The 15,519-nt window shown below is 44.8% G+C and overlaps 1 protein-coding gene across 1 annotated transcript in view; it reads left to right on the forward strand.

Annotated features, from left to right (window-relative positions):
* LOC123335285 (40S ribosomal protein S29-like) overlaps window positions 1-15,519 on the forward strand; it is a 62,961-nt gene continuing 47,442 nt past the window's right edge. The window contains exon 1 of the mRNA XM_045161890.1: window positions 1-53. Within this exon, the coding sequence (XP_045017825.1) occupies window positions 1-53 (53 nt within the window). The remainder of the gene's footprint in view (window positions 54-15,519) is intronic.

A 15,519-nucleotide genomic window follows, 5' to 3' on the forward strand; every position in this document is an offset into this window, starting at 1 on the left:
ATGTGGAGGAGGAGGTCATCCACTGACCAGAAACAGCCTTCCAGGGTAATCAGGTGAGTTAGAAACAAACTTCTTCATTTAACTTTTCACCCAACTGGGGGCCTATTTGTTACTGTAGGATTCCTGTCTTAGCTTGGCTGCTATAATAAAATACCATAGACCAAGTGGCTTAAATAACAAACATTTATTTTCTTGCAGTTTGGGAAGCTGGAAGTCCAAGACCAGGTCAGTTCCTGAGGAGGGTTTGCTTCCTGGTGTGTAGATGACCACCTTCTCTCCGTGTCCTTACATGGCGGAGAAAGAGAGAAAGAGACTGCGTTCTCTGGTGTCTCTTCTTATAAGGGCAGTAATTCCAGGAGAAGGAAATGGCAACCTACTCAAGTACTCTTGCGGGGAAAATCCCATGGACAGAGGAGCCTGGTTGGCTACAGTCCATGGGGTCACAGAGTCAGACACGACTTAGCAACTGAACAGCAACAATCCCATCATGAGGGCCCCAACCTCCTGATCTCACTTAAACCTCATGACCTCCCATCTCCAAATAGCATCCCGTTGGAAGTTAGAGACTTCAAGATATGAATTTGGGGGGACGTCAGCCAGTACATAGCATTTCCCTAATGGTAAGGAATCTGCCTGCAATACAGGAGACCTGGGTTTGATTCCTGGGTCAAGAAGATCCCCTGGAGAAGGAAATGGCAACCCACTCCAATATTCTTACCTGGAGAATTCCATGGACAGAAGAGCCTGGTAGGCTACAGTCCATTAGGGTCACAAAGAGCCAGACACGACTGAGTGACTAACACACACCACTGATATACTACTTCATAGAAGCAACACTGGTTTCATTCAATGAATGTTTTTCTCATGCCTTGAAAGCTTTGCATTCAAGGAGAATCCACACAGGTGTAGAGTCCTGTTGAGAACACCAAAGTGTTCATTAAAAAGACAGCTAAAGATAGCATCTCTGCACAAAATCATTTGCTCTCACCTCTTCCCTCTTGTCCTCTCTCTCAGCCTTCATTCTCTCTCTTCCACTTCCTGTTTGAGCTCTCTTAGGTAGTTTCATGCCTTCCTGTATTGCTCTGTGTGCTAAGATCTCTGTTAACAAGGCATCTTAACTAGCCCCAGGCTAAACAAATGTTGCTAAGACCTATGGAAAAAATGGTATCTCTTCCTGAGTTCTAGGCTGAAGAGTATGAAAGTCAACAGACCGTGGATTCTAATAGCCAGGATGAAGCTAATTCAAATGTCATTTTCAACCGCCCTTCAAATGCATTCATCGCTTTCTAGATGTTTTATTTGGCTGATAGTAAAAGTGATTTCTCGGAGAAGGCAATGGCAACCCACTCCAGGACTCTTGCCTGGAAAATCCCATGGACAAAGGAGCCTGGTAGGCTGCAGTCCATGGGGTCGCTAAGAGTCGGACACGACTGAGCGACTTCACTTTCACATTTCACTTTCATGCACAGGAGGAGGAAATGGCAACCCACTCCAGTGTTCTTGCCTGGAGAATCCCAGGGACAGGGGAGCCTGGTGGGCTGTCGTCTATGGGGTCGCACAGAGTCGGACACGACTGAAGTGGCTTAGCAGTAGCAAAAGTGATTTCTGGACCCTAAACAATCTCCGGAACAGGTAAGGGACAAGTGCAAGGTTCTACCTGGAAGTAAAAACTTATAACAAAAAAAAGGACTTCCTTGGCAGTCCAGTGGTTAAGACTCCACACTTCCAATGCAGAGGGCATGGGTTTGAAGCCTGGTCAGGAAAGATCCCACATGCCACGCGGTGAGGCCAAAAAAAAAAAAAAAAGATGAAGGAGGTTCAAGGGGTAGGGGACATATGTATACCTAGGGCTGATTCATGTTGATGTATGGCACAAACCAACACAATATTGTAAAGCAATTATCCTTCAATTAAAACTTTTTTAAAATGGGAAGAAAAAAAGACTTAAAAATAATTCTTCAAATTAAAAAAAATAGGGAGTAACAAAAAAATCGATAAGTGGGACTGCATCAAACTAAAAAGATTTTGTACAGCAAAAGGAACCATCAACAAAACAAAAGGGCAATCTACAGAACGGGAGCAGATACTTGCAAATTATGCATCAGATGTGAGTGCTAAGTCGCTTCAGTCATGTCCAACTCTGTTGAGACCCTAAGGACTGTAGCCTGCGAGGTGCCTCTGTCCATGGGATTCTCCAGGCAAGAAGAATACTGGAGTGGGTTGCCATTTCCTTTTCCAGGGGATCGTCTGGCCCCAGGGATTGAACCTGGGTCTCTAAAATCTACCTGCATTGGTAGGTGGATTTTTTACCAACAGCACCACTTGGGGAAGCCCCATATTTCAGATACAGGGTTGGTATCCAAAATCTGTAAAGAACTCATACAACTCAGTAGCTTAAAAAAAAACAACAACTGATTGTCTGGCTGAATCCCTTTGCTGTCCACCTGAAACTATCACAACGCTGTTCATCAGCCATACTCCAATACAAAATAAAAATTTTAATTAAAAAACTTGGCAGAGGGGATTTCTCTGGTGGTCCAGTGATTAAGACTGCAACATTCCACTGCAGGCAGCATGGGTTGGATCCCTGGTTAGGGAATGAAGATGCCCCATACTTTGCAGAGCAGTCAAAGCATAGTTTTAAAAAAAATCAACAGAGGCACTAAATAGACATTTTTCTAAAAGAGACATCCAAATGGCCAATAGTCAAATGAAAATGTGGTCAACATCACTAATTCTCAGGGAGATGCAAATCAAAACCACAATGAGATACTGTTTCACGCTGTTTAGAATCACTACCATCAAAAAGACAAGAGGGCTTCCCTGGCAGCTCAGTGGTAAAGAATCCTTCTACCAACGCAGGAGACATGGGTGTGACCCCTGATACAGGACGATACCGCCTGCCGAGGAGCAACTAACCCCATACGCCACAACTACTGAGCCTGTGCTGCAGAGCCCGGGAGTCGCACCGACTAAGCCCATGTGCCTCCGCTACTGAAACTCTCGAGCCCTTGAGCCCATGCTCCACAATGAAAAGCCACCACAAGGAGAAGTCTGCACCACTAGAGAATAGCCCCTGCTCGCCCCAACTAGAGAAAAGCCTGAGCAGCCACGAAGACCCAGCACAACCAGTAAATAAATAAATAAAATTATTTTAAAAGGATAAGAGATGACAAGTGATGGCAAGGATACAGAGAAAAGCGAACCCTCGTGCACTGTTGGTGGAAGAGCTGAAAGGTAACAGGGAAATAATCCAAATGTCCATCGATAGATGAAGACAAACAAATATCCAATGGCGTGTTTTTTGGCTTTGAGAAGGAAGGAAATCCAGACACGTGCCACAACATGAATGCACCTTGAGAATATTATGCTCAATGAAAGAGACCAGTCACAAGAGGACAGTGCTATATGATTCCACTTCAGTTCAGTTCAGTTGCTCAGTCATGTCCAACTCTGCGACCCCATGAATCGCAGCATGCCAGGCCTCCCTGTCCATCACCAACTCCCGGAGTTCACTCAAACTCACGTCCATCGAATCAGTGATGCCATCAAGCCATCTCACCCTCTGTCGTCCCCTTCTCCTGCCCCCAATCACTCCCAGCATCAGAGTCTTTTCCAATGAGTCAACTCTTTGCATGAGGTGGCCAAAGTATTGGAGTTTCAGCCTCAGCATCAATCCTTCCAATAAACACCCAGGACTGGTCTCCTTTAGGATGGACTGGTTGGATCTCCTTGCAGTCCAAGGGACTCTCAAGAGTCTTCTCCAACACCACAGTTCAAAAGCATCAATTCTTCGGCACTCAGCTTTCTTCACAGTCCAACTCTCACATCCATACATGACCACTGGAAAAACCATAGCCTTGACTAGATGGACCTTTGTTGGCAAAGTAATGTCTCTGCTTTTTAATATGCTATCTAGATTGGTCATAACTTTCCTTCCAAGGAGTAAGTGTCTTTTAATTTCATGGCTGCAATCACCATCTGCAGTGATTTTGGAGCCCCCCAAAATAAAGTCTGACACTGTTTCCACTGTTTCCCCATCTATTTCCCCTGAAGTGATGGGGTCAGATGTCATGATCTTAGTTTTCTGAATGTTGAGCTTTAAGCCAACTTTTTCACTCTCCTCTTTCACTTTCATCAAGAGACTTTTTAGTTCCTCTTCACTTTCTGCCATAAGGGTGGTGTCATCTGCATATCTGAGGTTATTGATATTTCTCCCAGCAATCTTGATTCCAGCTTGTGCTTCTTCCAGCCCAGCGTTTCTCATGATGTACTCTGCATATAAGTTAAATAAGCAGGGTGACAATATACAGCCTTGATGTACTCCTTTTCCTATTTGGAACCAGTCTGTTGTTCCATGTCCAGTTCTAACGGTTGCTTCCTGACCTGTATATAGGTTTCTCAAGAGGCAGGTCAGGTGGTCTGATATTCCCATCTCTTTCAGAATTTTCCACAGTTTATTGTGATTCCACTTATATGAGGCCAAATCATAGACACAGAAAGTAGAATGGTGGGTTGCCAGGAGCTGGGAGGAGGACAAATGGGGTTTAATGTTTAATGGGGACAGAGTTTCCACTTGAGAAGATGAAGAAGAGTCCTGGAGATGAATAGCGATGATGCAAAATATTATGAATGTACATAATTCCCTGATAGCTCAGTTGATAAATAATCCACCTGCAATGCAGTAGACCCTGGTTTGATTCCTGGGTAGGGAAGATCCGCTGGAGAAGACATAGGCTACCCACTCCAGTATTCTTGGGCTTCCCTTGTGGCTCAGCTGGTAAAGAATTTGCCTGCAATGCGGGATACCTGGGTTCGATCCTTGGGTTGGGAAGATCCCCTGGAGAAGGGAAAGGGTACTTACTCCAGTACTCTGGCCTGGAGAATTCCATGGACTGTATAGTCCATGGGGTGGCAAAGAGTTGGACACGACTGAGTGACTTTCACTTTCACATAAGACCACCGAAAAACTGTTAAACTGGTAAATTATATGTTATGTCTATCTTACCCCCAAAAAAACGTATAGGAAAAAACTCTTTAACAGGTGATCAAAAAACATCCACTCATCTTCTTAGAGGTACTTAACTATTCACAGTTGCCCCAGCATTTCAGCCTTCTTGTCTTACAGCATCAAATGCCCACTTATGGGACTTACCTGTGGTCCAGTAGTTAAGAATCTGGCTGCCGGTGCAGGGGACCCAGGTTCAAACCCTGGTCCAGGAGGATCCCACACGCCTTGGAGCAACTAACCCCATGTGCCACAACTATTGAGCCAGCACTCTAGAGCCCTTGAGTTGCAACCGCTGAGTCCGCATGCTGCAATAACTGAAGCCAGCCTGCCTAGAGCCAGTGCTCCGGAACAAGAGAAGCAACCACAGCGAGAAGCCCCCATTGCTGCAACTGGAGAAAGTCTGAGCACAGCAACAAAGACCCAGCACAATTGAAAATAAACTAATTTTTTAAAATACCCTCTTTTTAAAACTTTTTCTTTTATATTGGAGTATAGCTGATTAACAATGTGTTAGTTTCAGGTGTACAGCAAAGTGATTCAGTTATACATACACATGTGTCTCTTCTTTTTCAAACTCTTTCTTCATTTAGGTTGTTACATAATAATGAGCAGAGTGAGCTGACTTCCCTATGTTGTACAGTAGGTACTTGCTGGTTATCCATTTTAAATAAAGCAGTGCAGACATGCACTTATTGAGGGCAACAATAAGTAGATCTAGACACAGATCAGAGCTTTCATGCTAATTCAGACAACCCAAAGCCACTCTGTCTCAGGCAGAGTGAATTCACCCCCCATACCCCACCTATGCCAAGAGAAGCTAAGAGACAGGAGAAATGAAAAAAACCAGGGCCAATAAGAGCTCTTGTCGCTTGGGGCCAAACTCCAGAATTGCCCCACATACACGAGAACAGAGCTAAAGAAAATGCCAAGCCAGATGGCAAAGGCTGAAGGCTAGGCTGAGACCAGCACGCCAGCACAGCACTCAGTACAGCTGCAAAGGCCCCTCCCCTGGTGAGAAGAAACTACGTCGCAGCTGGGCTTGGTTTTCACCTGCTTGCTCAGTTGCCCATCACAGTGCAGGGAGACACACACTCCCTGCCACCAGGATGAACAGATCCCCTGGGATTGCTGGATGATTTTTCACAGCAGCCTCTGGACACTGATTGGGCTTTAGGAAGGAGAAAGGAGGGGAAACCCTTGCGGGGCAGGCTTCTGGGCAACATCCAGGTGAACCACTGATATTTATTTATTTATGGCTGCATCAGGTCGTACTTTCAGGGCATGGGCTTCCCTCCAGTTGTGGTGCTCGGACTCCAGAGCACACAGCCTCCGTAGTTGCGGCAAGCAGCCTCTCTAGCTGAGGCTCGCAGGCTTAGCTGCCCTGCAGTATGTGGGATCTTAGTTCCCCAATCAGGGATCGAACCCACATCCCCTTCAATGGGAGGTGGATTCTTAACCACTTGACCACCAAGGAAATACCGCAAGCTGAATTCTTCCTCCCAATTATAGTTTCATTACTCCATTATCCTTTCCATCATTCATTCATTCATCTAGCCAGTGATATTTATTGAGCACCTACTATGTGTCTCTAGGGGACCCAGCAGTAATCAAAAGAGAATATGTAAGCAAAAGGGAGTATGGATTCCCTGCCCTCATGGAACTGACATTCTAATAAACGAGACAGACAAGAAGCAAGATAAACAAGTAAAAGTATGCAGACAGAGGAAAGAAAACAGAAGAGGAGGAAAAGGAAGGGGAAGTGGAATGTCATTTACAGAAGGTAGGATTTCCCAGGTGGTCCAGTGGTTAAGAATCTGCTTTCCAATGCAGGGGAAGCGGGTTCCATCTATGGTTGGGGAACTAAGATTCCACATTGCTGTTGGGCAACTAAGTCTGCCTGTCACAATTCTTGAGCCAGAGACCATGCTCCACAATTAGAGAAGCCCACATGTAGCAAAAAAGACCTTGCACAGCCAAAATAAAAATAATAATAATAATAATTTTAAAAAGAAGAAGAAGAAGGTGGTCAGAAAGGACCCTTGTGGGAAAGATCCATTTGAGCAAAGATCTGAAGGAGGTGAGGGAAGAGCCATTAGGGTTGGGGGAGAGGGGGAGAGAGAGTGGTCCAGGCAGAGGGAACAGCCCATGCAAAGGCCTCATGGCTGGAGCGTGCCTGGTGAGTTCAAGGAACAAGGAGGCCTGTGTGGCTGGAGTAGAGTGAGTGAGTGAGCTGAGAGAGGAAGGTGACAGGGGCAGATGGTAGAGAGCCTTGTGGATTACAGAGAGGACATAGGATTTTGCTGTTGTTGTTTATGTTGTTTTTTATGAAAGTGAAAGAGGAGAGTGAAAAAGTTGGCTTAAAACTCAACAGACTGGTTCCAAATAGGGAAAGGAGTACATCAAGGCTGTATATTGTCACCCTGCTTATTTAACTTATATGCAGAGTACATCATGAGAAATGCTGGGCTGGATGAAGCACAAGCTGGAATCAAGATTGCAGGGAGAAATATCAATAACCTCAGATATGCAGATGACATCACCATTATGGCAGAAAGAGAGGAGGAACTTAAGAGCCTCTTGATGAAAGTGAAAGAGGAGAGTGAAAAAGTTGGCTTAAAGCTCAACATTCAGAAAACTAAGATCATGGCATCTGGTCCCATTACTTCATGGCAAATAGATAGGAAAACAATGGAAACAGTGACAGACTTTATTTTGGGGGGCTCCAAAATCACTGCAGATGGTGACTGTAGCCATGAAACTAAAATACGCTTACTCCTTGGAAGAAAAGTTATGACAAACTTAGACAGCATATTAAAAAGCAGAGACATTACTTTGCCAAAAAAGGTCCATCTAGTCAAGGCTATAGTTTTTCCAGTGGTCATGTATGAATGTTGAGAGTTGGACTATAAAGAAAGCTGAGCACCAAAGAATTGACGCTTTTGAACTGTTGGAGAAGACTCCTGAGAGTCCCCTTGGACTGCAAGGAGATCCAACCAATCCATCCTAAAGGAAATCAGTCCTGAATATTCATTGGAAGGACAGATGTTGAAGCTGAAACTCCAACACTTTGGCCAGCTGATGTAAAGAACTGACTCATTTGAAAAGACCCTAATGCTGGGAAAGATTGAAGTTGGGAAGAGAAAGGGATGACAGAGGATGAGATGGTTGGATGGCATCACCAATTCAAAGGACACGAGTTTGAGTAAACTCCGGGAGTGGGTGATGGAAGGGAGGCCTCGTGTGCTGCAGTCTATGGGGTCACAGAGTCGGACACGATTGAGCGACTGAACTGATCTGACTGAAGATGGGAGCCATGGAAGATTCTAAGCAGAGGAGGGACATGACCTGACTCAGGTGTTCTCAGGCGCTCCCTGGAGGTCAGATTTGTAAGAAACCCAAAAAGTCGTAGAAGTGATCACCCAACCATTATGGGGCTCCCTCTCTCCCTGCTTCATCCCACATTCTACTCATCATCAGGACTACTGACTCTGCCTCATACTTCTCTTTCACTTGCCAAGGTTCAGACCCTCATTCAATCCATGCAGAGGGACTGTAATCTTTTCCGAGCCCTAACTCTCGCTTCAATTCATCATAGCCTATCAGGTTATCTGTTGGCCAATCCCAAAAGGACTTTCCACTGCCAATCCTGAACACATCCTAACTTCTACATCTCTTTACCTCCATCCCAAATATCCTTCTAACTCCCCACCTCCAAAGTCCAGCTCAAAAGATGTTTCTGCAGATCTTCCCTGGCAGTCCAGTAGGTGAGACTGCATGCTTCCAGTGCCAGGGGGCATAGGTTTGATCCCTAGTCAGGGAACTAAGATCTTCCATGCCCCTGGGCACAGCCAAAATAAATAAATAAAAGGGGAATTGTAGTTGGTTTTTTTTTTAAGATGTTTCTGGGGCTTCCCTGGTGGTCTAGTGGTTAATGAGTGGCAATTGAGGACAGAAGGAGAAGAGGGCAACAAAGGATGAAATGGTTGGATGGCATCATCAACTCAATGGACATGAGTTTGAGCAAACTCCAGGGGATAGTGAAGGACAGGGCAGCCTGTCGTGCTGCAGTCCATGGGGTTGCAGAGTCAGACACAACTGAGCAACTCAACAACAATGACAAATTGTGGTTAAGAAAACACCAGCCCATGCAGGGGACACACATTTGATCCCTGGTCCGGGAGAATCCCACATGCCTCAGAGCAACAAAGCCTTTGGGCCACAACCACTGAAGCCTGCCAACTGAGAACCTGTGCTCTGCAAGAGGAGAAACCACTACAATGAGAAGCCCGAGCATCGCAACAAAGGGTAGCCCCTGATTACCACAACTCAAGAAAGCCTTCAGGCAGAAATGAAGACCCAGAACAGCCAAAAATAAATGAATCTTAAAAAAAAAAAAAGATTATTCTGCTATGAAGCCTCCACGAGAATTTACCAGCACCCAAATCCTTCACCTGCCCACATGTGTCCACAGCTCTCTACCTCCAGCACCTGCCACTCCCTGCATGGGGCTAGTTCTGGCTGCAGGATCAAAGGACAGGCCAGAGGTTCTGGGAAGTTAATACCCTTGGAATATTCCTCAACCAATGACTAATGAGAGTTGGTGGAGAAATGCCCCCAGCTTTGCAACCAGCCTGCTTGGTTCCTGGATCAGTCCCTTCCTGCTATGTGACCTTGGGCAAGCCACTTCACATCTCTGAGCTAGTTTCCCCATCTGTAGAATGAGGATGATGAGAGCACAGACTTCATCAAGCTCTTGTGAAGATGAAATCATTTCATTCTACGTAATGTGCTCTCAACAGTGACCCACACATGGTAATTTCCTACATGTGAGGAGTGCATGCATGCTCAGTTGTGTCTAGACTGTAGTCCGCCAGGATCCTCTGTCCGTGGGATTTCCCAGCCAAGAATACTGGAGTGGGTTGCCATTTCCTTTTCCAGGGGATATTCTCAACCCAAGATTCGAACCTGGGTCTCCTGCATTGTAGGCAGGTTCTTTATCGTCTGAGCCACCAGGGAAACCCAAGATCCCACAAGTTGTGTGGCAAAAAAAACAAGGCAGATCCTCTTGTGCAGAGCAACATCACAACTGGAGTCACGCTCCAGACGACTGACTCCACTTGTCATTCTTTATTGTCGCTTTCTCTCTTAAACTTACTTGAATCCATTGGAACCGGAAGGTTAAATGGAAAAAAAAATAGACTGCCAGGAAAAAATAAAATAGAACTCCTCCCAGGAGAGAATGAGGCTCTAATGTTGTTCCCTTAAACTAAACATTTAAAGGGACATTTGCTGTCCTCTGTGTTCTCAGGGTTAGGGGCACAGTTTTACCTACAAACTGCATCTTTGGAATCCTTTGCCTTCAATACATGGGTTTTATTCATTTATTTGCTTGCACCGGGGCTTAGCGGCAGCACACAGAATGTTTAGCTGCAGCATTCAAACTCTTAGTTGCAGCATGGGGGATTTAGTTCCCTGACCGGGGATGGAACCCAGGCCCCCTGCATTAGGAGCACGGAGTCTTAGCCACTGGAGCTCCAGGGAAGTCCCCAGTACATGTGTTTTTGACTTGGCATTTAGCATTAGTAGGAACTTCATGATCTCCCTCATTCATTCTGCCCCTTTGACCAGCCAGCGGCTGTGGATGGTTATCAACATATTACTACGTGAAGACATGAATCCATTATGACAGTAATCGTCAGTGCTGACATACATCGTTTGTTCAGCAAATATTTACTGAGTACCAACTGCGTGGCACTGTGACTCAATTATTCCACACCTTGAGAGCTTCAAACTCTCAAGATATCATCTAGAAACTGCCTCCCCACTGGAGCTGAAGGAAATTGTAGTGATGGTTTTTGCTGGAGGGAAAGAGCTGGATACCAAAATCGGAATCACTTTTAGAAAAACAAAAAGTGAGTAGTCTGGGCGTCCAGTTCTGAAAAAAGAATATCTGAAGACTGAGCCTCCCTACATCATTCTTGCTCACTAAGAATGAACGTGGGACTGTGGGTGGGAATGTAAATTGGTGCATCCACTATGGAGAACAGGACGGAGGTTCTTTAAGAAACCAAAACTAGAATTACTATATGACCCTGCAATCTCACTCCAGGGCATATATCCAGAGAAAAACATGATCCGAAGGGATACCTGCACTCCAACGTTCTTTCAGAACTATGTACAACAGCCAAGGCATGGAAGCAACCTAAATGTCCGTTGACAGAGGAATAGATGAAGAAGATGTGGTACATATACACAATGGAATATCACTCAGCCATTAAAAGAATGAAATAATGCCATTCATGGCAACACGGATGTACCTAGAGAGTGTCATATTGAGTGAAGCAATTCACACAGAGAATGAGAAATAGCGTATGACATCCATTATTTGTGGAATCTAAAAAGAAATGATACAAATGAACTTACTTACAAAATAGAAAGAGACTCACAGACTTAGAAAACAGACTTATGGTTGCCGGGGCAGGGGAGGAAGGGATAGAGAGTTTGAGATGGTCATGTACACACTGCTGTATTTAAAATGGATAATCAACAGGAACTTATTGTATAGCACAGGGAGCTCTGCTCAATGTGGTGTGGCAGCCCAGATGGGAAGGGGTGTGGGGAGAGTGGATACATGTATATGAATGGCTGAGTCCCTTCATTGCTCACCTGAAACTATCACAACATTAATCGGCTCTAGGCCAATTAAAAAAAAAAAAGTTCAAAATAAAAAAAAATGAATGTGTGAAATAGTAGGGTTTAGGATATGTTTCCAATACTCATCTGACCTGCATGCTCTAAGGGAGGGGTGGGTGGGACACGTGAAAGAAAGGAAAAGTTGAAGTCTGAGCTACAAAAGAAATCAGAAGTGAAAAGAAGCCAGACACATTTCTTTTTTTTTTTTTTTCAGACACATTTCTATGAAGTACAGAGAAGAGGGAAATCCATAAAGAGAGAAAGCCGGTAGGTGGTTGCCAGGTGCCAGGGAACTGAGGAATGAGAGCAACTGTTTCATGGTAGAGAGTTTCTGTTTGAAATGAACAGAAAATTCTGGAACTATTAATAAATAGAGGTAATGGTGGCACAACATTACAAATATACTAATACTGCTTAACTGGTGAAATTAAAATGGTGAAAACAGTACACTTTATGTTGGGTGTATTTTAAATTAGAAAAGGAACTGGATACACATCCTTGCTCTGGAGAGAAATTTAAAAGTAGCCAAAATCGGCACAGAGAACTGTGATCAATATCTTGTAATAACCTATAGTGGAAAAGAATCTGAGAAAGAATATATATACAGAGAGAGAGACATATGTATATGCTGTGCTCTGTTTAGTCACTCAGTCGTGTCTGACTCTTTGAGACCCCCTGGACTATAACCTACCCGGCTCCTCTGTCCATGGGGATTCTCCAGGCAAGAATACTAGAATGGGATGCCATGACCTCCTCCAGGGATCTTCCCAACTCAGGGATCAAACCCAGGTCTCCCACATTGAAGGTGGATAATTACCAGCTGAGCCATGAGGGAAGCCCAAGAATACTGGAGTGGGTAGCCTATCACTTCTCCAGGGAATCTTCCCGACCCCAGAATTCAAACCAGGGTCTCCTGCATTGTGTGTGTATATATATACATAAATTACTTTGCTGTATGCCTAAAACTAACACAACACTGTAAATTAACAACACTGTAAAATAACTATACTTCAATTTTTTAATGATTAAAAAGGTAATAAATAAGTTTGTGCTAAGTCGTTCATTCTGGCTCTGAGTGAGAGACTACACCCTTGTGTTATCTGGGTCATTAAGATCTTTTTTGTACAGCCAGACATTCTGGAGTGTGAAGTCAAGTGGGCCTTAGGAAGCACTGCTGCCAATAAAGCTATTGGAGGTGCCGGAATTCCAGCAGAGCTATTTAAAATCCTAAACGATGATGCTATTAAAATGCTGCACTCAATATGTCTGCAAATTGGAAAACCCAGCAGTGGCCATAGGACTGGAAAAGGTCAGACCACATCCCAGTTCCCAAGAAGGGCATTATCAAAGAATGTTCACACCATTGGACAATTGTACTCATCTCCCATGCTAGAAAGGTCATGCTCAAAATCCTGCATGCTACACTTCAGCATTATGTGCACTGAGAATGTCCATATGTCCAAGCTGGGTTTAGAAAAGACACAGGAACCAGAGATCAAATTGCCAACATTTGCTGGATCATAGAGAAACCAGGGGAATTCTAGAAAAACATTGACTTCTGTTTCATTGACTACACTAAAGCCTTTGATTGTGTGGATCATAACAAACTGTGGAAAATTCTTAAAGAGATGGGAATACCAGACCATATTACCTGTCTTCCTAGAAACCTGTATGCGGGCCAAGAAGCAACAGTTAGAATCCTATACGGAACTGATTGGTTCAGGATTGAGAAAGGAGTACGACAAGGCTGTTTATTGTCACCCTGTTTATTTAACTTATATGCAGAGAACATCATGGGAAATGCCGAGCTGGATGAGTTACAAGCTGGAATCAAGACTGCCAGGAGAAATGTCAACAACCTCAGATACGTGGATTATACCACTCTAATGGCAGAAAATGAAGAGGAACTAAAGAGCCTCTTGATAAGGGTGAAGGAGGAGAGTGAAAAAGCCGGCTTAAAACTCCATATTAAACTAAGATCATGGCATCCAGTCCCATCACTTCATGGCAAATAGAAGGGGAAAAGGTGTAAGCAATGATAGGTTTCCTGTTCTTGAGTTCTAAAATCACTGTGGATGGTGCATATAGCCATGAAATTAGAAGACGGTTGCTTCTTGGCAGGAAAGCTATGACAAACCTAGACAGTGTGTTCAAAAGCAAAGACATCACTTTGCTGACAAAGGTCCAGCTATGGTCAAGGCTATGGTCTTTCCATAGTCTTGTACGGATGTGAGAGCTGGACAATAAAGAAGGCAGAGCATTGAAGAACCGATGCCTTTGAACTGTGGTGCTAGAAAAAACTCTTGAAAAGCAAGGAGATCGAACCAGTCAATCCAAAAGGAAGTCAACCCTGAATACTCTTCTGAAGGATTAATACTGAAGCCGCAATACTTTAGCCACCTGTGGGGAACAGCTGACTCACTGGAAAAGACCTTGATGCTGGGAAGATTGAAGGCAGAAGGAGAAGAGGATGATAATGAGATGGTTGGATGGCATCACCAATTCAATGGACATGAACTTGGGCAAACTCGGGGAGATGATGAGGGACAGGGAAGCTTGGGGTGCTGCAGTCCATGGGGTAGTGAAGAATCGAACACAACTTTGCAACTGAACAAGTCGGTCACTCAGTAGTGTCCAACTCTTTCTGACTCCATGGACTGTAGCCCACGGGGCTCTTCAGTCCATGGGATTTCCCAGGCAAGAATACTGGAGTGGGTTGCCATTTCCTTCTCCAGGGGAGCTTCCTGACCCACAGATTGAAACTGCATCTCCTACATCTCCTGCATTGGCAGACAGATTCTTTCACTGAGCCACCTAGGAAGCCCATAATAAATGAAACTTTACAAAACCACATTACATTCATTAATCAATTCTTGCAAGAATATCAACAACAAACAAGTAGCCAAGATTTAGTGAGCACTTACTTTGTGCCCAGCACTGAGCATCACCTGGCCTGGTCTCCCAGGACCTCTACTATTGGGATGCCACAACTGGCCTGTCAGCTAGAACATGGATGCACAGACTTATGCCCCCAGCTTCTAAGAAACTGATTCTGCCCTGAAAACCAGCTGAAACGCAGATTCTAACTCAATAGGCCTGGGTGGGGCCTGAGACTCTGCATTCCCAGAGCATGCTGCCAGTCCAGGGTCTGCACTTTGAGATGAAGGTCTGAGGATTCTGACCAGCTCCCCTCCCCTCCTCCGCTCAGTGAAGTCAGTCTCGCTGACCACCATCAGACAGGCTTGGCCTTGCCAGGAGGGGGTTAGGAGAGCATGCCAAGAGCCCTCGCCTGTCACTGTGAAGACAGCTGGCTTGAAAGATCCTGGAATAGGATCTTCTCTCACTTGCCCTCAGCCACTAAGGGCCTTCTTGTCCTGTAAGCTAGCATTTTGAAAAGAATAAGAAAACAAGTAAGTCAAACCTTCTGCTGGTGCTATGATGTTCAAGAGCTGCACTTGGCATTACTTTGCGGGTCATTTACCCAGTAATTTGTTCAATGTCAAATCCGCCCTTGGGGGACTTCCCTGGCAGTCCAGTGGTTAAGACTCTACACTTCCATTGCAGGAGACATGGGTTTGATCCCTGCTAGGAGAACTAAGATCCCACATGCCAGTGCTGCCCACCTCCCCCCACTCCACCCCACCCCAAAAACACACGTTAAGAAAAAAAAATCTGCCCTTTGCCTCCAAAACCTTAGTTCTGATCTTTCCACTTACTTTGGGGGAGCAAGAGGGGCAGCACTGAAGTAACCTAGTCTTATCTAGAGGGATGATGGCATTTGCCTCAAGTAATATCTTTATGTGCTCAATGACTTG

This window comes from Bubalus bubalis, chromosome 9, assembly GCF_019923935.1.
Source record: "Bubalus bubalis isolate 160015118507 breed Murrah chromosome 9, NDDB_SH_1, whole genome shotgun sequence".
Classification (NCBI taxonomy): domain Eukaryota; kingdom Metazoa; phylum Chordata; class Mammalia; order Artiodactyla; family Bovidae; genus Bubalus; species Bubalus bubalis.